The sequence below is a fragment of the Tauraco erythrolophus genome, chromosome 22 (assembly GCF_009769465.1).
Source record: "Tauraco erythrolophus isolate bTauEry1 chromosome 22, bTauEry1.pri, whole genome shotgun sequence".
Taxonomy (NCBI): domain Eukaryota; kingdom Metazoa; phylum Chordata; class Aves; order Musophagiformes; family Musophagidae; genus Tauraco; species Tauraco erythrolophus.
The window spans coordinates 12,618,362-12,643,266 of NC_141486.1; the positions used below are offsets into that span (position 1 = coordinate 12,618,362).

Here is a 24,905-nt window from a genome sequence, read left to right on the forward strand (position 1 = left end):
AACCACTTGGCATCCTTGACAGCCTTCTGTGGCAGCATTTCAGTTCTGTATCCTTTTTTAGGGAAAGAGAGTGCACATGTACTGCATGCAAAATTCAAGATAGAAGTGCATGTTAGATTTCTACAGTGACTTCAGAAAGTTTTTTTTTGTTCTGCTTAACAATTCCTAACATTCTGTTAGCTCAAAGTTTAGTAGCAACCAAAAAAGTAAGTTGTTTTCAGGAACTATTTCTTGTAATCCCAAGATCATGCCTTTATTGGCAATTATTTGCTCTTTTCGTTTCATGTGGAAAGTTGGGACCTTTTTTGCCCCTGTATGTATTGCTGTCTACAGATTTTTGATCTTCTATCTTACTGTCCAAGCAGTCTGTCTGATAAATCCTTCTGCAGTTCCTCTCAGTCAGCCCTTGTCTTTGCTCCCCTCAATTAATTAATACCATCATCAGATTTTTGTTCCATTGTTCACTCCTATTTTCAGGTCACTTGTGAATATACTGAACAGCATGAGTCCCAGCACAAATTCCTGTGGATAACAGTCAGTGCTGCTTATGTAAAATATTTCTTATTAAATAAATTTGACGGCCATCCCTAATGGCCATACTTTAAAAAATGTGCTGAAAAATTGGTGTGAGTTGTTGAAACTTTAAAAATAATTTAAGATTTGAAGGAATGTTTGGCTTATCAAAAGAGAATATTCAAAGGGGACTTGTTTCAGTGAATAAGTACCTTCTCGGGGGAGACCATATTAGGCAGGGAAAAGCTGCTTTAATCTGTCTGCTTAAGAGAACAAGTGGACTGATAGCTCTATGTTAGGAGTAAATAGTGAACTTAAAACACTGAGTGAGAGTGATGAAGTCTCTGAAGATTTGCAGAGTTCATGGGGCTCCGGTTTCATGCTGAAGAGCGTCTTTGTCTCTCACTGCAAGACAGTTCCTTAGTTAAGAGACACCAGTTCTCATTCCACCTGGGGCAGCCTGAGATCGAGATGTGCTGGAGAATGTGCTGGGGAGTTAAACTGCTTAAATTGTCCAAATACTGTGGTTTATAGAATTGACTCACAGTGTTGTGTAAAAAACACTTTAGTACCATCGAGCTATTGGGACATCACTCCAAGCCAGTTTTAAACAAACTGAAAAGTATTTCTGAAATGGACAAAAGTGTTACAAGCCTAATAAAAGACATAGGTAATGAAAGTGAAAGGAAGAAAATGTGCACGTTACTGAGTTAACAGGGTTGAATCTGAAATTCTTGCTGGTTTCTAGCGAACCTCCTTTGGACCTCTGATCCTCCTGCGTATGTTGTACCCCAGGTTTCGCACATCACAGACAGCTGCTCCCTGGTGTTTGCAAAGACTAAGCAGTGTTGCTGCTCTTTTAAAGTGAGGTTTTCCCTCCTTAAGATGTGCACTTGAATACAGGAAACGACTGGTATGTTTACAACCTCAAACTACAATATGAGAGATTAATATATTTCTTACTACGTTTACAAAAACTGTGTTAAACCATCCAACATTTTTTTTTTCTGTTCAGACTCAAGGTTTTTTTTTTTAAAAAGAAGAAAATCATAATATTGGCAAGGCTGTGGTCTGGACTGTTGGAAGCATTTAGCTACAGTGTGATCTAAGGAAAAATAGCAGTCACGTTTTTTTGAAAATTCATGGGTGTGGTGGCTAGCTACAGCTTTTTCCTGTCTTCACTGTGTGGGTGATCTTTTAGGCTGTATCTGTATGTTACAGGAAGGACAAAGATGGGTATGTTCTCACTGAGTTGTGGTGTGGTGTTTAGTTGTGGGTTGTTGGTTTGGTTTTTTTTTTTTTCTTGGAATATAACAATAGAGATGATGCTGAAAACTTTGATAATTGAATAGTTTCAGGAAAGAACTCTTCTGAAATATCTGTATAGGGGAATAACGAGTTGTCTTCTGACATAACTTAAATCTTGGGATAGCCTTTTGTCTAAATGCTACAGGTGGAGCCCTGCTGTTTAGTTCCTGATACACAGATAATGTATTAGTTAACAGCATTTTCTTTACCGTTCTGAAAAAGGTAGAGATATTTCAAAAAGTCAGAAGAGCAACCTAAATTTTTAGGAGGTTTGGAGTTGCAGGACTATTTCTACAGTACTTCTTGAAATGAAGTAGTAGTGCGGGAGAATCAAAGCTGTTAGAATTCTTCTCCATTGTACTGCAGTTCTCTCCTCCTGTATAAACTCACGTGATACGCTTTTGCTAACGATAGGAAGGTGCTTTGTATGTCATCTTTAGACAGTGTAGTGTTGTCAGAGGTGTACTTCTTTGGGGACTGATGAAATAAGAATGTAATTGAAAAAATTGGAAATAATTAGAGAAATGGGAAAAGCTAAGACCTTTCACCGTTTATAGTAGTGAAATGGTAGGTCTAGTGCAAATTAAGGTCTGTCGTGTGAATTTGAAAAAATAGGCATAGTGAAATTTTGCAAATCTGTGATTCTGCCAATATCCTTGCCAATAACTTACCTCATTGTATAAGTTACAAATCCCTATGTTTAATTTGCTGTGATGTGCCAGCCTCTAGGTTTGTTTAAAAGTATTTTATGCAAAAAAATGCTGCATTAAATATTGCAGTGTGGGATTTGGGTGGGTTTTTTTCATTTTCTAGAGGGCTTATCTGACCAAGCCTTAGCTAAATTATGAAATAATATGGTCCTTACTGTTGTCCTACTTTGATAGTCCACGCTGAGCCAAGCAAAGTTCCAGTTGGCAAATACCTTTCCTGAGTAGAATCTGTGCAGTAACATAGGCAGCTTTCTCCAGTGCCTTTAATTTCAGTAAATCTGTATGTTCAAAATGTTGCTCCACAACGCTTCTGCCATAAAGTATTTTATTATGATGTAAATATGACTTTTAAAATACGATAGGAACTAACTCGTTAGGTACAACTGGATGTATATTCTTGTTCATTTGGACCTTGTTTTCTGCATCCTTTCCTCTCCCTCCTTCCCACTCCCAATTTTTTTGAATATGTCAGATATCCTCAGTTTTTTCTTCGTCAGCCAGCTGAGCCACAGTTCTTGTTGTGAACATCACTCTTGGTCAATGATACAACAGCACAATCTTTTTCTTCTCTCCTCTGTTGTCTAAACTATTCTGTTCTCCAGCTTTTTTTTTTGCTAGTGAATTTGTTAGACACTTCACACATGTTAATAGTAGTTGCGTATCAGAATTGAGTCATGAGGCAGAGTGGTGTGCAATTAAGTTATTACCTATTCTTTGCTATGAGTAATCTGAGCTAAAACAGGATGAAATCTGAACATGTCAAAATAACATTTGTTGCTTTATTAAAGGATTGCAATATTACAGGGGTAATCTAATATATTAAAAAGCCTACTTTCAGTTATATACAACACATGCTACATCACACGTCAGTTTAATGCACATCATACTGTTGTAAGGAAGTGATGAGGTAATAAGGGAAACAGTGTGCAAGCACATGCACACAAACACACAGTAAGTATCTTACAGGCTTACTGAAAAATATATTGAACTCCTAAAGACTTTTGCTTTCCCTCTTATATGCATTCTTTAACTTACATTTTTTGTAGTAGTTGCTGTTTCGAAATGGATGTTATAACAATCTGTTCTAGAAACCTACCCCAGAATAATATTAGAATTATCCCAGTCAGTATTTCATAGTTGTGACTGACCTCTAAATATAGATGAGTAAATCTAATAATTTTACAGTAATATGTTATAATTGTGAAAAATGGTAAATATAACTTCTCTTGGCTACAAGTAACTTCTTTATATAATTTTCATCTACTGGCTGAGGATATTAAATAGCTTATATATTGGTATCCATCATTTGCCTGCAAAGTTGGATAATCCTTTTAACTTCTATCCAGCTGTTTCTGGTTACAGAGGCTACACAGCAGGTAATGACTGAAGTCAGGTACAAAATACTGTTGACCATTGTTGTGTAGTATAACATGTTGGCTATACAGCACATTACATTTGTTGTAAATCTGGATTAATTTCCATATGCAGGTAGCTACTTCATTTTGGTAAGGAAAATCATTAGTGTTTTTAATCTAAAATACTTGAATCTAATGTGAATTCTAATTTATAGGAGCAGATTATTAAAATGCTCAAAGAGAAGGAGACAGATTGGATTTGTCACGACAGTAATGATTTGATTATCTGCTCTCAAAAATCAAATTATATAGTACTAACTTTATTCGTGGCAGTTAACAAAGATTAAATTAGAACAATCACACTAATGTACATATACCAGCTACACAGTTCAAAGGATATGATTTCCTGTGTCAAATGATTGCTCATCATAATATTAATAATAATAATAAAACTCTTGCTGTACAGTTTGTAATATTTCCTGTATTTGAGAATATTTATACATAATATAACATACAAAAATATTTTAAAGTTCTGGCAGTATTTTTACCATCCAGGCTTAATTTACAAGGAATAAAAACCGGGAAGTTTATCTACAGTCCATCTAAACTGCCAGTTCTAAAAGGCTTAATATAACTACTTTTAGTACCAAGAAGTGTTTTGAATGTCATGTCATTTCAGTTCGTGGGTTTTGGTTTTTTTGTCATTTTTTTTGTCTGGAATGATTCTTGAAAATACAATATACAAGCCCTCACATCTTAGCAATAAATGTACAGTACCTTACATCACTAATTTCCAAAAAGATAATTCCAGGTAATAACATCATAGCTTTACATGATTTTTAGAACAAGAAAGCAAACTAAGAGAAGAATTATTTCAGTGGAATGTGTTGGGATTAGGTCTTATCATCATAACAACTTTCTTTAGTGAATATGATCCCCCCCGGAATTCAGCCCAGTAAACACCATCCTGATAGCGACTGCGGTAGTGTCCTCCACGATACCACACTCCGTTGAGATTTGAATGAGCACATGCGTTGTACCACCATCCTCCCTTCTGGTAATGAGCACAATTACCTGCAAAGGAAAGCTCCAGTTCAGTCTTTGGAGTAAATGAAAATCTTAACAGCAAGCAAGCTAAGCACAAAACAAATTAATTTTATTTTTTTTTTAACTGTATGTTTGAACATGGAGATATCATGTGGTACAGTGTGAGTTTAGGCTTCTTCAGGAACTAGCTCTGCAGTTAGATTCTACAGACAGACTCATTGGTGTTACTCACTGTTGCTGGAAAATTTGTTTGCATTACTGTCTCAAATAACCCCCCCGGCATATTTTACAGACCCTGGTTGAGTGTAAATTATAAATATTTCAATGAGAATGTATAAGGTTGACACATCAGTTTGGGCTTCATAAATTACTAATTGACAAGTCTCTAAAACTGTGATTTCTCTTTGTGTGTGTGTATGACATAGGTATTTTTCCTTTTCAAAACAAGAAGGAAATAAAACAGCAGGCAGGGAGGGAAGGGCAAAAAAAGCAAGGCAACTGCAAGAGACCTTGTACCTGTGTATACGTCGTGGTCCCGGTCCAGCGTGGTGAACTGCTTGCCATTGTGCCAAGTGAAGGAATCTCCTGCGTTGCCATTGTAGCGTCCCAGTCTCAACTTGTAGTACTCACTTTCTGGCTCCAGTCTGAAGCTAGCGTACTCAGCAAATACTTTTCGACCTGACCAGTCTTCCATTGTTATAAGCAGTTTGTAGTTGCCTTGATTTGTTAACCAATAAATATTTTCTAATCCGAGCCAATATTCTCCATCTATATTACCAAATCCTTGCTGTAAAGGAAGCAGGAGAAGCATGTTAATGTTGTGCATCTGTTTCAGTAGTAAATCTGAATGTGTTCTTGAGCAGAAGACCACAGTAACTTGTTTAACAGAGACCTCATCTTCTGGAAGGGTAAACAAAAAAAGTTACTTTTCAAGTAAGCTGTTGGCCAGACTCTAAAATCACTCTTTAAATTAACTTTACCAATAATTTTTAGAGGATAGAAACCATAAAACTGCTCACTTGTCCTAACCTTGTATGTCTCCCAGTTCCTGAAAAAGTTGACGGACCCATCCAGCCGTCTCTGAATGACCGTCCAGCCGCCAGGGTCGTGCCGTTGGTCACACCAGACCTGCATAAGCCGGTTTGTGTTCTCTGGTTTGACAAGATAGATGGAGCTGGTATCATGGCCATCTTCTAGTGCTTGCAGACAGTCTCTCCAGGGCCCTGTGTCAAAACAGAAGGACTCTGCAGTTGAGCATATCTCTACTGCAGGGTGGTATTTGAACTGGTAGCTTTTTACAGTAGTTTGCTTCTGCGGAGTAGTGTGTGTGTTTTTCCTCTTACTGATGGTACGGTGGCCGCTAAGTGTTTTCCAACAGATTCATTTGTTGTGACGTGATTTCTGGAACATTTCACAACAAATTACTGATAAATGTAGACTATTTTTATTTATTTATTTTATTTAAGGCAACTGCCCTTATAACATGGATTATATCTTCAAAGAAACTGAATGACTCCATTGATAAGTATTAATATTAATCATTTCCTTTAGAAAACAAAATGGAACATTTGACTTTGTTTCTGTCTGTGAGAAGTTCAGCTTTTTAGATCCTCAAAAATGTCGCTGGCACGGACATTACTAATGGAACCAGCAACATAAGTTAAGAATGTAGTGTTACTGTTGTCACCTTAAGTGATAATACAAAATAGAAATTCAGATTTGTAATTTGGAGTGCCCACTTATATAGTGAAAGAAACTGCAGATAAATGAGAAGACTTTTAAAATATTTTTCAATCACAGCAATTACAGATAATGTGCTCCTGTTTTCAGAAGGAGAATGCATTTTTTTCTAGAATTTAGTAGAGTCCATAAAGAGCTTACTCTTTTTGAAAGTATCTTACATTAATGATTTTTAAAGAAATTTTCTCCAATGGGAAGATAGCTAGATTCCATTTTAATGAGCCTGAGAAATTGAGGAGCAGAGGATTTAGGAGTCTGTGTTGATACCGGCAGATAGATTCCCCAGCTGCTTTGCTGCTGTTCTAATGTTGCCTAAGCAGAAGAGTGATGTCAACAAGAATCCTCTGGATTAGAGACCCTTGATTAATTTTGTTTGTTTGTTTGAGTTTTATGGGTTTGTTTTCCCCTCCACACACACGCACTGAAGGAGAAAGGCTTGTCAGAGCTTTTCGTGAGGAGTCTTGCTGTCAAGAGTAGTTTTTGGCATAAACTATTTCAGTTCATCTACCTTTTTTCATAATTCACTGTCCAACACTGGTGATGGCAGAGCTACCCTTGTACTCAGTAAATGAGTTAGTAATAAATTAGTTTTATAGAAGCAACCTCAGTATTTTGAGGGTTTGAGGTTTTTTTGGTCTTTTAAACTAGTTAATCAAAAAGTCAGTGTACCAAGAGGCACTCCAAGCTTTCGGTCTGTGGCCTTAATCATACTCACAGACTACCTAGAGCACTGCTTTAAGCCCCTTCTCCATTTCTGTTGTGGCTACTGGTCCCACTTCTGGCAATTCAGATGCAGGTGCAGTATTTTGTGACACAGCTGCATGGCTTATTATGAGAGGTGGAAGAAGTAATGAATGCTGGTGATTTAAATTGCTCTTGTTTATTTTATCATAATGTGTATGTAGTGGCACTTACTCAAAACAAAAAAAGAATGTCAGTTCAAAGTCATTACTGAAGAGACTCCTAAAATAGTCAACCACAGATCTTTAATCTGGTCTTCATAAAAATCAATATATAGCAGTATGATGTAGTATTTACAGTGTTCTAATCTTGCAGTTTCTTTCTAGGTCACATGGCAACAGTGCTCTACTCTACATGATTCTTTTCTTTGAAAGTGCTTTAAGATGAAAATAGACTATTATAGATTCTTCAAAGCAGAGTTTGCTACTGCTTTTCCACAACAGGTAGTTTTTTGTCAGATACTAACTTGCCAAAATTTTGACTTAGGTGTGTAGTCTGAGATTTATGATCCTGCATCAGAAATGAAAGGGAACGTACTGAAGATGACTGGCCTGGTTAGCTCTGCCTAATGAAAAAATACTTCAGGGATTTTCATGGTTTATTTATGTGAGGCTCTTTGTATTTTGTAGCAGCTTAACTTAAACACCTTTAGTAAGAAACCTGTTCAGTGCTTTCTGGAAGTACACATGGACTGTATATCAACCAGAACTCCATCTGCATAGGCACTGAGCCCTTCAAATATCTCTAAAAGTGATACAAAAATTGGTATTATAAAACCCAAGTTGATTCTTACTCAAGATCACTGGATGATGGTACATGATTCAGATTTGTTTACTGCTTGTTCTACTGTTCTTGGCATATTTTCTATCAATTAGTGGAATTTTTATTTTTCGTTTTTTTTTTCTCAATGTCACATTTGCTACCTTTTATTCCTCACATACTAAGGCAGTTTTTGGTGAGAGATTTCACAGTAGTTAATTGCTTTATATTCAGTTCCCTTTAGAACTCTTGAGGAATGTGCTTTACTCTGCAGATTGTCAGTATTTGCTTCTTTCATTGCCTTTATAACCTCTTTTACCAACCTTTCAGTTGGAGATAAATCCTTCAGAGTATCGTCCTTGTCACTAACCTAGTCAACACAGGAACCACAGTGTCCCCTCAGTGAATGGTTATATCAAAATTAATTTAGATTTTGTACTGCTGCCTCAATTTCTCTGTCTTTTTATCTTTCCCTATAAACCTTTAGTCAAGCTTTTTGTTTCTGATGTGTTAGAAATTAGATTTATTATGCCTTTTTTTCCTTTTGCAAGTTGTTCTTAAGATTTTATTGTGTCTTTATATTTAACCTGACAGATAGTAAGTTCTTTTCTTATTTCCTCATTTGGACATGACTTTAGTGCTTTGAATGATGTCATCTTTCTTACGATACTGCTCTTTCACCAAGCTGCTTAACCATGACAAGATTTCCTGGTCTTCTCAAAGTCTTCTTTATTTTATGGATAAACAGTTCTGAATTTCCAATAGGGTAACTTTAAATGGTCTCTATGGTACCTGAAAACATTTTACCTTTTCAGTTAACACTTTTATCTTATGTATTGTTGTTCTAATATTCTGCTATTTTGTGTTATTTGTGTCTCCCAAGTTTCTGTTAGGCTCTTATATCAAATCTTATCTTATTAAATCAAAACCCCAACTTTCTAGTTATTGTGTCTTTTTTTGTTTTGGTTGTTTTTTTGTTTCAGTGGTAATATTAGTTCAGAAGCTTATATATGTTTCACAGAATCACTGAATGTTAGGGATTGGAAGGGATCTCAAAGGATCATCTAGTCCAATCCCCCTGCCGGAGCAGGACCACCCAGATCAGATCACACAAGAACGCGTCCAGGCGGGTTTTGAACTTCTCCAGAGAAGGAGACTGTTTGTGTTGGCCTCACACATATATCTATATATATATTGGCCTAATATTTCTGTGCCCTGTTTAAATAATCAGTTTTACAGATTACATTTCAGCATTTCTTACTTGAATTTTATCCACTGCACCTATCCAAAGATTTTACTTGATGGTGCAGAATCTGCATTGCTTCACCTAAAGGATACCAGTTTAAAGTATCTGCTTCTTTAAGCCATAATTATCAGTATGAACATATGTTGTCTGTCTTACTAATGTTATTATGTATGTTTATTTTTGTATACTACTAATGTCTTTTTGGAAAAAGTGTGTGACTATATAAAATTAACATACCCTGTATGTTAATATTATATTAACCTTAGCATTACTGTTTGCTGTTTATTATTTAACTTTATTTTTTGTAACACAGCATGGGGTTAAAATGTTTACCTGCAAGTTTTATCTGGTAGAGTATAATGAACTGGTTTGTGTGCATGTTTTTCTAGGAGAAAGGTTTTCTATAGCAATTGCACAAGAAAACTTACATTTCCTAATTGGTGTAACTGGCTACTAAATGTTTCGTTCCCAGAAAAAGATTTGTTGATTTGTTGGGTGTGGATGATGAATCAAATTCATTCAGTTTTCAAGTTCAGCTTTCACTTGCATTGAGTCTAGTCATCTTCGTGTTGCACTAGCAACTTTCTACAAAGGGGAATATTTTGATAAGCTATTCCCATCAGTCTGTATTATACAGAAAACGTAGCAGTGCTTCACGTAACGGTGTTTGTCCTCTTGCATGTAGAATCGTACACTCTAATAAATTGTTGTTTCAGATCTACTTGAATTATTGACCCTGTGGGTTAAAACTTTTGATTTATAAACTAAAACCCATTGGCATCTGCCTATTGCATTGGCATAACTGCAGAGTAGTAGTAGTTGTTAAGCATTAATGCATGGAAAGTTCTTGGGGTTTGGTGTGTCATAGCCCTACATCCCACTTCAAACCTCTGGGTAATCACTCAAAGAAAGGAGGAGTTGTTAGTGTCACAGCTAAACCATTTCATTCTGAAGTCTTTTATTAGGCTTTTAGCTCTTTCAAGCAAGTCTAAGGAGCAATGTTCCTAAATAGGACTATAGAAACTTTACTTGGAATTCATATTTTGCTTAGTAGAACTGAGTAAAAGACCATTGTAGTTGTTTTGAACAATCTCTGGTGTTGACATAGGTGACTTACTGGCTATTTACTGATTAATATTTTTTATTTTTCTGTAGAATTTCAGTGTTGTGCATATGTTCAGTATTTTGCAGACAGAACTAAACTTACCCAATTTATTCTTTTGGGCATGAGTGGGAAACAAGATAGTGCAAATAAGAATTTGAAGTAAACTATTTATGGATAAAATTGCAAATTCTTCTACTCAGAATCAAAACCAGATATTTTTTACATTTTCCTTTATTCTTGCAAAGAGCCAGCAACAGGAACATTGGGGTGCTTTTTATGCCTCATAAAGTAAGACTTTCTGGGAAATGCATGGATCAAAGCATGACCCTAGTCCTTGCAGAGAAATTCACTGGCCTGTTATAAAGTGTGTATCTCTAGAATTACTTTATATCCAATAATGATGCACACATTTTACAATGCAACCTTTCAGTTTATTTTCTCTAGTACATTTTACTCCGAGACTGCGGTTCTTTAATTTATCTACATCATGCTTTTATGATTTACTGTCAGTGGTGGTGTTATGCAGTCATCAGCTTTTATCATCTTAGAGGCAATAAACTGTGATGTCTCTGAAATATCCAATGCTTCAAATATTTCTAATAAATTTTTAAGAAGATGCTATCCTTCTATGCCTTGTCCCTCAAATCTGGTACTTTATTTTTTGTTATTTGGCTAGTTGTTTTGGCTTGCCTTTGTGAATATGGAGAAAATATTCAGTTGTACATTGAAATCACACTACACAGTAAATCTGTAACAGCAGGCAGGGAAAGACACTTCAAACATGACAGAGAAATACTTCTAAATGACTGTCTTGTTTGAGATCGTAGTCGTGATAATGTCTTGTTCTGAAGTACCTTTCTCTGAGTGTAAGGCACAGAGGTCTAGTATCCTAGTAATTTATAAAATCATTACAGAAAGGGTCGTTGCTCTGAAGATTTTAAATTATAAGTAACTTATGAAGTAGGTTGTTTCAAAAATAGTCACGTAGAAAAAAGATGAGTGCCTTTATTTTGTGACAAGTGATGAGTATGGAACTCTGTAAGTCGGATAAATTCATTTCGGTGGCAGTTTTCATGCTCTCCAATTCCGATTCCTGGTTTCTGACTGAGGTAAATGCGACCATGCCAGTCATATTATGGGTTGGCCAGCAGTAACAGATATTGCCCTTTTTTTGCAAAAGAAATTGGGCAGCAATTGTGTAAACTTTCTCTGTAGCATATGTGCTGCTGTTAGCAGAAAAGGACAGTTCTTTTACTAGATCTATCTGGTAGTTAGTGGGTTTATAATAATAATATGCAAATCTTCCTTCTAAAGTATTAGCATGCTTTACAAACAAGGGTCATCTTGTCTTCTCTTGAAACAGTGGGAGCATCCTGACTTCCAGATAGGTAGTTTTGATAAAGCCACCTGTAGGGAGTCAAGCAGACCTTCGAGGGCTGGTACCTCTAATGTGAACAGAGCCTGTTTGCTGGCACAAACACATTCAGGCACAAAAACGCTTGTGTAGTATTGCATGTACAGGACAGGGACACAGCTGTGTAGTGAAGAGACCACACATTCGTGTTACATAAAGACCAGAATAGGTTTTGATAACTGATTATGGTAGATATGTTGTAATTCTTTGTACTTGGACCCATCTGTGCCAAGTTGAAGAATGTGAAATAAGTTTTAAAAATTGTGTCTGTAATTTTGCTAACTTAAATCACACGCTTACTCTTCCTGACCCTTTCTTTTTGTCTTGCATCTCCTTAATTTCTGTCTTCTACAGTCATTAATCCTGTTTGGATTCTTAAAAAATTTCCCTAATCATATTTTATTTCTCAAATCTAACTTGAACAAGGGATTTCGTTTGAGATGTACTTTGTGAATGGAGAACATTCTGGAGGATGAAGAAAAGTTATTAAGTGTTCCTTGCCTAAAAAGAAAGGTGGAAGAGGGGAGGAGGATGCCCTGGAAATGAAAGGTTAAATAGCTTAATTTCAGTTGTTGGAAATTTGCTTGAACAAATCAAACCGCTGCAAAGGAGAAAATAAGCAGAGAAATGAATGTTATAAGAAATGTGAGACTTCTTTCTCTGCTAAGTTATGTAGATAAGAGAGAAATAGCAGCTGTTGAATCTTATCTTAGAATCATGGACTTTGAAGGGGACCTCTGGAGATCAACATGAAAAATAACTGGATAAGTGGCATTTCCTCAGGTGAGGATCTAGGGGTTGTACAGGGCTGCAAGTTGGTCATGAGTCAATGTTTTACTTTGCAAGAAAGGAAAATGCTATATGAGGATAAATCAACAAAAGTACTATATACAGAAGTAACTTTTCTATTCTACTGTGTGATAGTGAAGCGTCAGCTCCAGATTGGGTACTTAAAAGCACAAGGAGGGTATGGCCCAATTAATGAGTTTTCAGAGGACTGTAAGAGGAAGGGGAAAGGTCCTAAAAGAACACTTGAAAGATATTTCACTTACAGAAAGATAAATACTGTACTAAGCTTGAACCTACTTTGAGATCAAAGTCAAAATGTAATTATGTAACATCCTGTAGTGTATTGCCCCAAAGAAATTGTAATAGACTTGATTTTCTCCAGACTTTTTTTTTTTTTTACATAGAACAGTAGAATCATTATATTTTTGGCTGAGGTTCTGCATGCCACAATGCAAGCTTTGGTGAGTTCATCTCTGGCAATATTGTGAAATAACTGCTTTGTAGCAAAGTATGTTAGAGACTGTGCTTTAGACTGAAACACCTGCTCAAGTTTGTTTTATTGTGGATGTTTCCATGGAGAAATAAGCTGTATTTGGTTTTGGTTTTGTTTTTTTTTTAAAAAAAAATGTGGCAGTTGCACTATTTGATAATTCTAAAGAGTCTGACGATGTCATTGGAATATGTTGCAAATAGCCTTGAAATATATTCTGAGTGCAGTTCATGTGTCTTACTCTTTTTCACATCTTAGTTTCAGATGTTTGTGGGTCCCCTATCTTTTTCCTGGAGCAAGTACATGTTGCCCAGACGCTGAAGAACAGACTCTTCTCTTGTATGGGACATACAATACTTGATCTATTTTTTCTGAAATATGTGGGATCATAGGTGAAACTGGATTCTCTACCTGTTATTTTTTTATCATGTCTATCAATTGATCTCTAATAGGTTTCAGATGCCTCTGATCTTGCTTATGGCAGAACTCCTAAGACTTACAAGGGCTGTATAATATCCCTTAGTATTCCACCACTTGCTTTCCTTTGCTCCTCTCTTAGAGCACAAGTGCCCTGTGTGAGGTACAGAGCAGATACGTATTCCTTCTTGAGTTACACAAGCACAAAAATTATCACATGCTAGATCAACAAACTTGTAATAACTTCATAAATGTTTACACAAAAAGTGTCAAACCCCTTCAGATGAATTGTAGCAGTTTGGTCTTGGGCACAGCTGAATAAAACTTAGATGATTGACTGTTGATTAGTAATTTTTTTCTGCAGCTCCTTTATCTTAAACATCTCATGTAAATGATGGGTTTGTCTTGGCATAGTCACATGACAAAATCTGTGGGGCTAGTGTGTCTGAGTATGTTAGACATTCAGAATTCATTTCTTTGCTTTCTTTCTGTGCTTGTTCTACAATATGTATATTAAAAATACATAAGAGATACACAGGCAACGTCAGATCTAAGAAATCTCAGGTAGTTCAAAAAAATTTGTTGCATTTATTTTGCTAAATAAATAAATTCTGTCTGCGTTTTTGATACTACAGTTAAAATGCTGCCCACTGCATATTAGCATAAACTAATGTAGACATATCAATAATATTACTTACCAGATGGTTTATCAGTTGAAGTCGGAATACTAGTAACTGCAGGCATGGTTGGTAAGGTAGGTGGCAGAACCTTTAAGTTCTGATCACTCTGAATCTCATTAGTAGATATCTGGTTAATAATGCGATTGTAAGTAGGAGGCTGGTACACTTTATTTGGTGGCAGTGGAGTTTGTGGCAGTGGCTTTATGGATGGCATTTTTTGACAGTGTTCTTCCAGTTGAGCAATTATTATTGACTGATTATTGGCAATTGACATCAAATGTTGGTACTTGTGCTCTAAGTCTTTGTATTTGTTTGCAAGCTGCAACATATCTGCAGTTTGATTCAAAATCTTATTCTCGAGTTGAGAAAGTTCTAAGGCGTTGTCACGTTTTCGGATAATTTCGTGTAGTAACTGCATATAGAGTTGTGTGACACGAGAATTCATATTTCTGCTCTCTTTTCTTAAGAGTTTAACCTCATTAACAATCCCACCGTCCACCTCCACCAGTTGCTGGAGAGTTTCTATTTGTCTCTTTTGTTTAAGAAGTTCATTGTTAAGTAACTGTAACTCTTGTTTATTTACCCTGGTTTCAAGTAGAACTTCAGGCTCCTTAGAGTTAACACAAATGGCACCTGTCACTCTCTGTTGAGGTACGATAAAGGTGTAAGTGCACTTGTCCTGTGTGTCACTGGAACGCTTGTATCTGTTCATATAAATGAATTCTTGTTCTGTTTCCTCGTCATTGCCTTCAAATTCCTGTGTTTTGCTTGCAGTAGCTCCCACAACAGCTATTAGCATTAAACAGATGAATCTTGTTGTCATCATGATCTTCTATTTCTTGTCAAATATTCTTCTGCAAAGAACTTTTTAAAATCTGTTTTAAAATAAATTTAGCCGTAAGTAACAAACAGGAAATCAATGCAAGTCTACAACTGATAATCTGTTCTAAAACTTACAAAATATTACATAGTACCTAGTTTGTCTGTGTACAAATGAGATACTTTTCTTGTCCAGCATGGACTCACCTTGGCCAAAGGGGACATCATGGGGAATAGTTGTATCATTCTGTGGCCAGAACTGTAGTTACTGCTTGCTAGCTTATCTAAAGCTGGCCAAGAACCACAAGAAACTAAGTAATAAATACCAAGATTTGAAGAGTCTGTTCTTTCAGGCAAGTACCACAAAAGTTTCCAAGATTGATGTTTTCATTCAAGTATTAATTACCTTTTCATTTCTTACAGTTACAAAAATAACCTTTAAATATAAACAGAATGTAAGTTAATATGTGCTGTTAAAAGTTCTAAAAATATCAAATAGCTCGTTTGCAGAGTTTTATAACTGCGTGTATATTGCAGGAGATATAGCTTAGATTAAATGTAACAATTTTACTTTAGTCAGCAGTATTGGGGGGAAAAAAACACAAACTTACTCTACATTAGTCCTTAATAATTATAAATTAAAAGCTCTACTGCCCAAATATTATAGGCAGTAAAATCTGTTGATTTTCCAGACTAGCAGAATTTACAACTGAAATATTTATTGTGGCTCTCACCGGAGACATTGTCTTTACACTCAGCCCAGTCATTTCACTTCACAGGCTTTTCTCGAAGGGGAAGAACACCTGCGTGTGTGCACGGTGGGCAAAGACAACCCCCAGCTATTAGAATGAGCTAATAGTGGTTATTGACGTATTGCAACATACGCTTCTGGTGAAATTGCGTTGACTTATTTCTCCGAGCAGATTGATATTCGAGGTAGAAATTTGAGGCCATCACAATCTCTTAAAAAATAAGTCAATACCAGAACTTTATAGGCAACAGTTGTCTTGGAAACGTGAGCTTAGCATTGTCGCTACTGCCAGGAATGCCCTTGTCACAAATCACACTCTCAGCTTCTTGAACAACACTTTATCGTGTATTTCTAACAGCTTTTTGTTGCTGAATTTGAATAGGCATGTGTATGTATAGCCTAGTTTTCTTACAATAAATAACGTCGGGCGAGGGGGGGGAAACACAGTATGGAGCTTTTTCAGTGTATAAAGCCTGCCTGATACTTTTTAAAACCAAGGTGGTGTTACCATCATATTTTTCTTTGCTTGTAAAACATTTCACATGGAATAACCGTTCAGTGTTTAAATAACTGTCGCCTTACTGCCTGGTCATCTTTAGTACAACGAACGTTTTTAAATGACATGAAATGATGATAGCAACTGCTGTGAGAAACTGGAATGAGTCCAGGTGAGCGCAACCAATGCGAATAGCTAGAGGCTGGGAGACATGAGCATGAGGAGCAGCAAAACAAGCTAGGTTTGCTTAGCCTCCAGAAGGGATGATGAAGAAGGCATCTTACTGCTGTCTTCAGCTACTTAGTGGGTGTTTGTAGAGAAGATGGATTCTTTTTGGAAATGCACAGTGAAAGTATAATGGTCAATGGGTACAAATTGCTTCAGGAAAAGTTCATTTTGGGTTTTAGAAAAAAATAATTTCACAATGAGTGTGACCAAGGACTGAAGAAGTCACCCAAAGAGGTGGTGGAATCTCCATTCCTGGAAATACCTAAAGTGTTGATTTAGACAAGGCTCTGAGCAGCCTGCTATAATGTTGAAGTTAGCCTTGCTTCGTGAGACGAAGGTGAGGTCCCATCCAATCTGAATTGTTCTACGATTCTCTGCTGACTTTCAAGAAATTTTTTTCAGAGTTTCAAGATGATGATGAATATGCATGCTTAAATAATTATTCATACTGAGAAGAGACATGGTTGTCAGCAATTCACATTTTTCTGTTGTTTTGAAGTAAACCATAGAAGCTTCTTTAAGTGCTTCTGTAAATGATTCAAACAAAAATGACCAGGACTTGCTCCTTCTTAAAGTTTTTGAATATACATATTTGCCTTAGTTTCTTATTTGGAATAAACTCATTTTCATTTTGCAAACAGAAAGGATTCGTGCTTTACAGAACTTGTCAAGAATCTTGAAAACCTGTCAGATAAAAGTTTGGAGTTTGACATGGTTTCTGTAAGTAAAGGAATGTTATTTGGAGCCCTGGAAAACAGGGAACATAAATTCACCCCAGACAGCTTTAACTTGCATAATCAGCATTTGCACAGCAGGTCACACTTGGAAACACTGGCAGTTTTCCAGGCCTCATTTCTGCACAGATGGGCTGTTTTTGCAAATGTGTCTTGTATATAGGTGTGAAATGGGTTTTATTTCACTGTTGGAATTGAAATATTCCCCCTCCACTCCTCACCCCCCACCCCCCAAAAAAAAACACAAAAAAACAACACAACACCAAAACCAACACCCTATGATTATATTGACTACTGAAAAGAAATTAATTTTTTCCTCAGAGTTCACTTGTGTCTTTGTTACAGCATCTCATGTCTTTAACTGAGGACAGGATTTGGGGTGCACGTTCTTTTCCAGGCTGAAGAAATAAAGAGCAACATATAATAGTTTTATTTTTCTCCAGTTTTTTGAACAACTGTTTAAGGAAAAAATGGATCAGAGTTCATCCGCCTCATCTTAACACATCAGTTCAAACATCTTTCAGAATAGAATAGACTATTTCAGCTGGAAGGGAGCTACAACAATCATCTAGCCCAACTGCCTGACCACTTCAGGGCTGACCAACAGCTGAAGCCCGTTGTTAAGGGCATTGTCCAAATGCCTCTTAAACCCTGGCAGGCCCGGGGCTGTGACCACCTCTCTCGCAGTGTGTGACCACTGGCTGCAGGAGGTCACATCGGTGAACGGCGTCAGCACCATTAGGCTGTGCTGAAATGCTGCTCTCGTGATCTTGCCTGCATGTCACCTTTTCTAAGGTGTTCTTCCTATAAGAAAAAACATTGGAAGGAGAGGCACATTGGTAAGAGAATGCTCCTGTACAAGTAGAAACAAGAACTTTGTCTTCAGATGTCCTTCTGCAGTCTGTTTATGAAGTGATCTCAAGTCTTTTATTGTCTTATTTGTTCAGTTAAAAAAAGTGTTCAGAATGAGGCCAACTCCTTGCATATTGTGATGGACACATAACATAAATGGCATTTCTTCTTTTCTGCTGTTGGATTCAAGTGATGTTCATAACCAACATGCTTGTTTGAACAACTCCCAATGATTAATCTTTTGGGGAGAAAAAAGCTTGCTGGAAGAAGTGGGCAGGGAAGCTAGAGAAACAATTTTTAAAAAAGGATTTAAAGTTTTTTAATATCTTCCTCTTCTTCTTGAGTAGGAGAACATCAGATTCTTAGGATATCAGAATTCCTTCCCGTGGGAAGATGTTATTTATTTGACATCTATCACACTAGCTTTCAGTTTTCTTCTGTTGCACTTTTGCCAAGTAGTTGCTCATACCCTTTGCACTTAACTAGTGCAGTTGCTTGCTGATCGCTCCGTTCTTCCTGTTTCCCTGGTCAGCCCCCCTCTTTCTCTCTCCCTCTCCCAGTAGCTCTTCTGCAGTGGACTGGGACGGAACTATATTACTGGGGCCATATTTGTCCCCAGTGCAAAATTCCTCTTAGTTAGCTGTAGACTTTTCAACCTCACCATTGCACAAAACTATATGATATAAAAGCGTGCTTGGAGGTTTGGTGCAAATTTTCTTAATTACTGGAAATAAAGCACGTCTGTCTTTTTATCCTTGTGCACACTGGCAAAACTTCAAGGAACAAGCATACAAACAAAAAACAGGAGAAGTCAAAGCAGCACACTTAAAGATATGTGTAATTTTAATGAAAAATGAAATAGAACTTCTAATTAGAAAAAGGATGGAAGTTTGAAGTGGTTTCTTATCTAGATTCTGGCTCTTCAAGACTTGTATACTCATAAAAGTGCTTTTCATGGGAGTTCAGTTGGGACAAACTTGCCTTAGTGCAGATGCACCTAAAACCAATTTTGTGTATGTTTGCCCTACTTGGTAGTATATATTACTTTATTCAGGCAAAATAATTTTTTTTTTTCTGTTTGTCTTTTGCCAGTATAACTGCATCTGTATGAAAACTTTGGGCTGCATTGTTGTGTGGGTTATAATCATGATAGTTTTCATACTCCTAGCCAGCATAAGCACTTTGGTTAAAATTTCAGTTTGTAGACCAAATATTGGCCTATCTATGTATATAACTGGAAGCAGGAGCTGCTTTGTTTGCTCATTCATTGTTTGCCCAACTGAGTATGCTCCCATGATCTGGTGAAAAAAGAGGAAATAAACTTTCTGAAAGGGATATCAGCTGTTTCAGCATTTGATTGTTTTTTCCTGTCTCTTAAAGGGAAAAAGTAAATAAAATCTTCCTTCAGCTTTGCTTTGAAATATTTTTCCGTCCGTCCTGTACTCTGTCATGCTTATATGGGAGTTCTGGTTAGTCAAAATATATTGCCTTTTGATGTTTGGAATATCTTGAAATTTATACATGATATTTGAACAAGATACAAGGATTTTACCATTTAAAATTATACAGGTGTTTCACATCCTGTAGTTTAATCACTGTCATGCTCCTGAAATGATAAAGGTAAAAATATGTATATGTGCAAAATATTACTGTTGGACAAACGTTCACTTTGGTTTTTTAATCAGCTTACCTTAAGAGCAAGCATTAATGGTAGTGATGTCAGCACTGTGGCTTTTTTTTTTTTAAAGCTCCTTTTAACAAAATACATGTTTCATTGCAGATATTCCAACACGTATGCCTTTTTTCATTATTTGTTGGTTCTGATGCCATGCTTCAGAGGATCTCATTTTTACAAAAAATACTGGTTAACTATCTCTTTCGGGTTTTATGAAATATTTTACCTATCCCTGGGATTTGTGTCTACAAAAGAGAACAAAGTTATGTTTCCATCAAATGAAAAGTATGACTTGTAATAACATAGTAAAGTATCATTAAGCTGATTTGAAAATGCTACCAGTAGCCTTTCAGTGCTATGGCTGTTTTTTGTTGGCTGTGTTTTTAAAGTATTCTGGAAAAAAAAAAAAAAAAAAAAGCTGAGACTGTAGGAAGACCAGCAGATGGTGGCTGAGCACTGAACTGAACTTTATTATGGTTTACTTCAAATTACAAGTCAGTTCAAGGAGGAAATGTTTTGACATTTGAGGAAGACATCACCTGTACTATAGCATTTTGGAGAAATACAAAAGCAAAATAATGATCTGTGTGAATCTTGTGTGGAAAACCTTAACTAAGACAAATGTCGAAAATAATTGCCTGGATTTCATAGCAGAATGTAAATTTTGTATCTTAAATTGCAAAGGTATGGGTTACTCCTACAGATAAGGAACATAAACCAGTAGGTAGTAGCAGTAGAATTGCTTCTTGCTGCTGCTGCTGTTTTTCTGGATACAGTGAAGTGTTATTAAGCCAGAGGACTGTAGGTGTGAAAGTGTGATGCGCTGAGTGACATAAGTGTAGCTTTTATAAAAGTGACCCTTGGACACTTCTTTACAGAGAAGGCAATTTTCTGTGCTAAAACTAGGATGTTAGACAAGAAGGTTTCCTGGAGACTTCAGTAACTATTTAAATTGCAGCATACTTGAATTTATTGCAAAGATCATCTAATTATGAAAAAACACTACCGGTTTGGTTTGAGGAGCTTATGCATCAGAACCTGGTATGTGATCAAGATAGCAGCAATTCTCACTTCAAAAAGTTGGAATAGATTTTTAGTGGCTTGTATGTCATAGCTCAGGAGCTAAGGAGGCATTTTTAGTTTATTGGGCTTCAGTTACGAGAATCATAGCAAACAAGGTGAAGGAGTAGGTTTCCTATGTGACTTTTTACACTTGAGCAGGAGTACTCAGTAAGCTGTCAAAATAAAATCAGATTCTCCATTAAGGTTATTGTATCTTTGGGATAACAACTGCTATTTTTACAACAAACTGCTACCATTTTCTGTCATTGTCACTCAGCCTCCCTAAAAAGGCTCCTAGAGTATTGCATCCCTTAGAAAGTTAATTCCAGAATCTGGGGGGTTGTTTTGTATTATTTCCCTCTATTTTCTGTATATAGTTTTATTTATGTATCATTTTCATTATTTTGGTAATAGGTGACTTTCATGTAATTAAAGAGTCGATAGGCAACATGCAGCACTCAAGAACTTACTCCCATCCGTGCAAATTGCTCTGACTCAAGGGCCTACAGGCTAGAGGCTGAATCCTTCAGCGTGCAGGTCTAACACACCAGAATTGAATGCACCATAATTAGGCTGATACTTCAGAGGCTTTTAGAAATACCCAGATAGATAAAAAAACGACATATTTAAGAAGGATGAGATACACACCTTTTGCACAACATGAATATTTTCTGCCACTTCCCTGTATGGTTGTTTTGACTTAGAAGAAAAAAGCAGCAGTGCTATCCTATATACAGATGCGTTCGTTTTGCTACGTGAAATCACTGGTGCAAAACTCTCTTCTGTGGGTTAATGAGTTCTTGTGTGCTGGTCATATTTAATGTAACGAGGCGAGCAGTCATTTGATGGGCTTGCTTTTCCTACATGCCATACGTGCTGTGGTACCTTTTGTGCAGGTTCCTCAAGCATTTAGACATGAAATGAAGGCATGTTCACAAAAGGCATAGTGTTAGCTATGACAGCATTTATTCTTCAAAAGGTAAACTATTATATTTGATTGTGAATTCACACATAGTTTGATAATTGTTCATTCTAAAGAAGAAACATGAAAAACTAGCAATAAATCTTCACAGTTTCTTCAATACTTTTATCTTTGATATTAAAAGGGGTTTTTAGATTAGTACATTAGCTTGTAAAAGCAAATGGAGCAAGGGTGTAAAAAATTTAAAATCCTACTATAAAAAGATCAGAGGGCTTGGTTTTGGGTTTTGTTAACAAACATTAGTTTTTGCTTCTGCAGAGTCCTTTGATATTTGGTGTTTGTGGACTTACAGTTAGCTGGCATGTTCCAGGCACCAGGCCAGTAATATGATCTGGATTTCACACCACCATTGTGATAAGATAGATAAGCATGAATTTTCTGAAGCTGCTTTCTTTCTTACTCCCTGCCTCTTTTCTCAGAGCTCATGCTCTGTTCCTGCTCCTTCTCGCAAACATTCTCTTGCCTGGAATTATATTAATCCATCCTCTCAGTTTTTCAGGTAGACTTCATATTTAATGTGATTTATTAATTTTTGTTCTTTTCTAAGGAGAGAGACTTCAACTGGTACAGGTTTTCTTTTAGAATTAACTCATGTAATTTGACTTTTCAGATGAAGAGTTCTGCTGTGAAAAGCTGAATACTGATTTTTTTTTTCCAGTTTTGTAAAAGGGAACAGCAATTCACAGGGAAAATACAGCACAGTATTATGCATGCCACATGTATTGGGAAAAGCTTTAAAGTTTTGTTTGAAGTTTTAAAGTAAATATAATAGGGGATAGGGAAGGGCTGACACATAATAGCATGCAGTTTCAGTTATAAAAACATGATGTAAATCTAAGTTGAAATATCGAACTCCAAATTTATGGAGGGATTTTTTTTTTGCCACTAGTTACTTGATTCTGTTGTAAGCAGGGCCATACTGACAGAAACCAATTAACTGCTTTAGATACTTTTATTATAATACGTTCTGTACTCGGCTTTTCTGCCACTTACAGTTGTGGTGAAGTTTTGGTTCATTCTTCTTAAAAGGAAATACTTTTTCCACTGAGGGGAGTGGATGACTAAAAACAACACTTCAGAATGAGAGTGTCTTAATTACTCTTGGGGAACTTTTGTTTTGAAATACTATCAAGTGCTGCAAGAAACTTCAAAAGATTATGTATCTTTTGCTGCCATGTAATTTTTTTTTTTTTTTCAAGTTTTGGCAAAAGATAGCTTTTTTTTAGGTACGAGAAGCAAAAATTTTCTTTCTGGATTAATAATTTTAGTCATGTTGTTTGTGGATTGTTCTTTGTGATTTACTAAAGCTCTGTCATAGATGTGGAATGTAATTACTGAAAGAGAGCATTGCTTTTGTTGTCACTTCCCTTAACAGTGGCCTCACCTTATTTTCACTTAATCCAATCACTACCAAAAAGTGCTCATACTGTGTGTGCTTATATGTGTGCGTGCCCACTGTACGTAACAGCCCTTAAACAGATTCATATTTTAATAAATTGACTTATTTTGCCCATGAAAAATAGCAGTTCCATCATATAGTAAATATTCAATGCTTACACAAAGGTACTCATAAATGCTAGATTATTTTTTAAATTAAATTTTTGCAAAACCTTTCAAGTATTTGTTTTATAGACTTTAATAAAGTTCTGGGAACTTTTCTATCTCCTTGATCAGACGTGAGTGTAGGAAAGACTGAATGGCGATTTCATAATTTTTAATACTGGTAGTCCTATAGAAAAGTTATCGTAGAAATTACTATGTCCTAGGAAGTTTGTTGAAAGGCATGTGCATTTTCCGCGAGGTTGAGTGAGCAGTTACATGCAGAATTAAATAAGATTTTTTTTAAAAAAATCGTCATATTCTTGAAAAAAAGGACAAGAAGGGTTTTTCACTGCCTGGCACTGACAGTCTCAACTGTCTTTACAACTGTATTTTAATATGATTTTGGTTTTTTATGGTGTTGGTTGATTGTTTTAAAAGGAAAAAACCAGGCTTCCTGCTTTGTGCGAGGGAGCAGCAGTGCTCCCCTGGGCAAACCCGCTCGGACCCGGGCGTACCCCCCCAGAGCGCCGTCCGTCCGTCCGAGCCGAACGTTCTTACCTTCTGCTCCGGCCGCTTCGCTCAGCCCGCGGGGCGCCGGCATCAAAGCCTTTCCGAGCGGCTCGGCCGCGGCCGCGGCGACATCCCCCTCGGCTGCTGCTCTCGGGCGCGGGACTCCGCAGCGGCTCGAACCCCGAGCGGCTTCGTGCGCCGCGCTGGAGCGAGGCGGGGGAACAACGGCGTGAGCCACAAAACCCTTTTCTTTTCTTTTCTTTTTTCTTTCCTTTCCTTTTCCTCCTTCTTCCCTGGCGGGTTCCCGCAGGCCGGGCCGCCCGTCCGTGCCGCGCTACTGCGGCGGCAGCGCGAGCCGTGCGCGGGGGGAACGGGCAGCGCTGGGCGCTGCGCGGCCGGCGGTCGGGGCCGTCATGGCAGGCGCGGCCGAGCAGCCCCGTTTGAACTCGGGCCCCTTTGTGGCGGCGGGGGGCGGCGGCCGCGCGCCGGGACGCTCTGGTTGGAGCAGCCGCTCTCCGCCCGCCGCGCCGTGACGTCACGGCCGGGGGCGGGGCGGGGCCGCGCAGGGGGCCCGCGCGGGGCCGGCCGTTCCCGCGTGCCACGGGGCGCGTGCCGCGCGTTGAGGGGCGCCTCCGCGGCTTCCCCGTAACCGCCCGCCGCGGGCCGGGGTCTGGTCGGTCGCAGACCGGAGCGGCCCCCGGTTCGCTCGAAGTGAGCTGCGCGTGTCCGCCGTACGTGCGCGCGTTGATCGTTGGTGCTGCGGGGCGGTTCGGGGCCCTCCGGCTGCGGAACGGGGCCTTGGCTTGTCGGATGAAACGGGCCGTCGGGGTGTCACTGCGGGGGGGCTCAGGTGCTCGTGGATGATCCTTGCCCGGTGGCTCCCTGGTGCGGAGAGGTGGAACCCCTTCCGTCCTAAACCGCTGAAGCGGTCGGTAGTGGT

General features: G+C 37.8%; 2 protein-coding genes across 7 annotated transcripts in view; one reads left to right on the top strand and one right to left on the bottom strand.

Moving 5' to 3' along the window:
- RALGPS1 (Ral GEF with PH domain and SH3 binding motif 1) overlaps positions 1–24,905 on the top strand; it is a 106,659-nt gene that overhangs the window by 34,177 nt on the left and 47,577 nt on the right. The window lies entirely within an intron of this gene.
- ANGPTL2 (angiopoietin like 2) lies at positions 3,297–24,069 on the bottom strand. 2 transcript variants are annotated; one of them, XM_086625280.1, is made up of 5 exons: positions 24,014–24,069; positions 14,333–15,189; positions 5,963–6,156; positions 5,450–5,720; positions 3,297–4,960 (listed from the first exon to the last, which is right to left on the bottom strand). In XM_086625280.1, exons 2-5 carry the CDS (start codon positions 15,138–15,140, stop codon positions 4,761–4,763), a joined length of 1,473 nt encoding a protein of 490 aa, XP_086481406.1. In that variant the 5' UTR covers positions 15,141–15,189; positions 24,014–24,069; the 3' UTR covers positions 3,297–4,760. The 2 variants fall into 2 exon arrangements, with proteins under 2 accessions (XP_086481406.1, XP_086481407.1); XM_086625281.1 differs by lacking the exon at positions 24,014–24,069 and adding an exon at positions 19,885–19,907.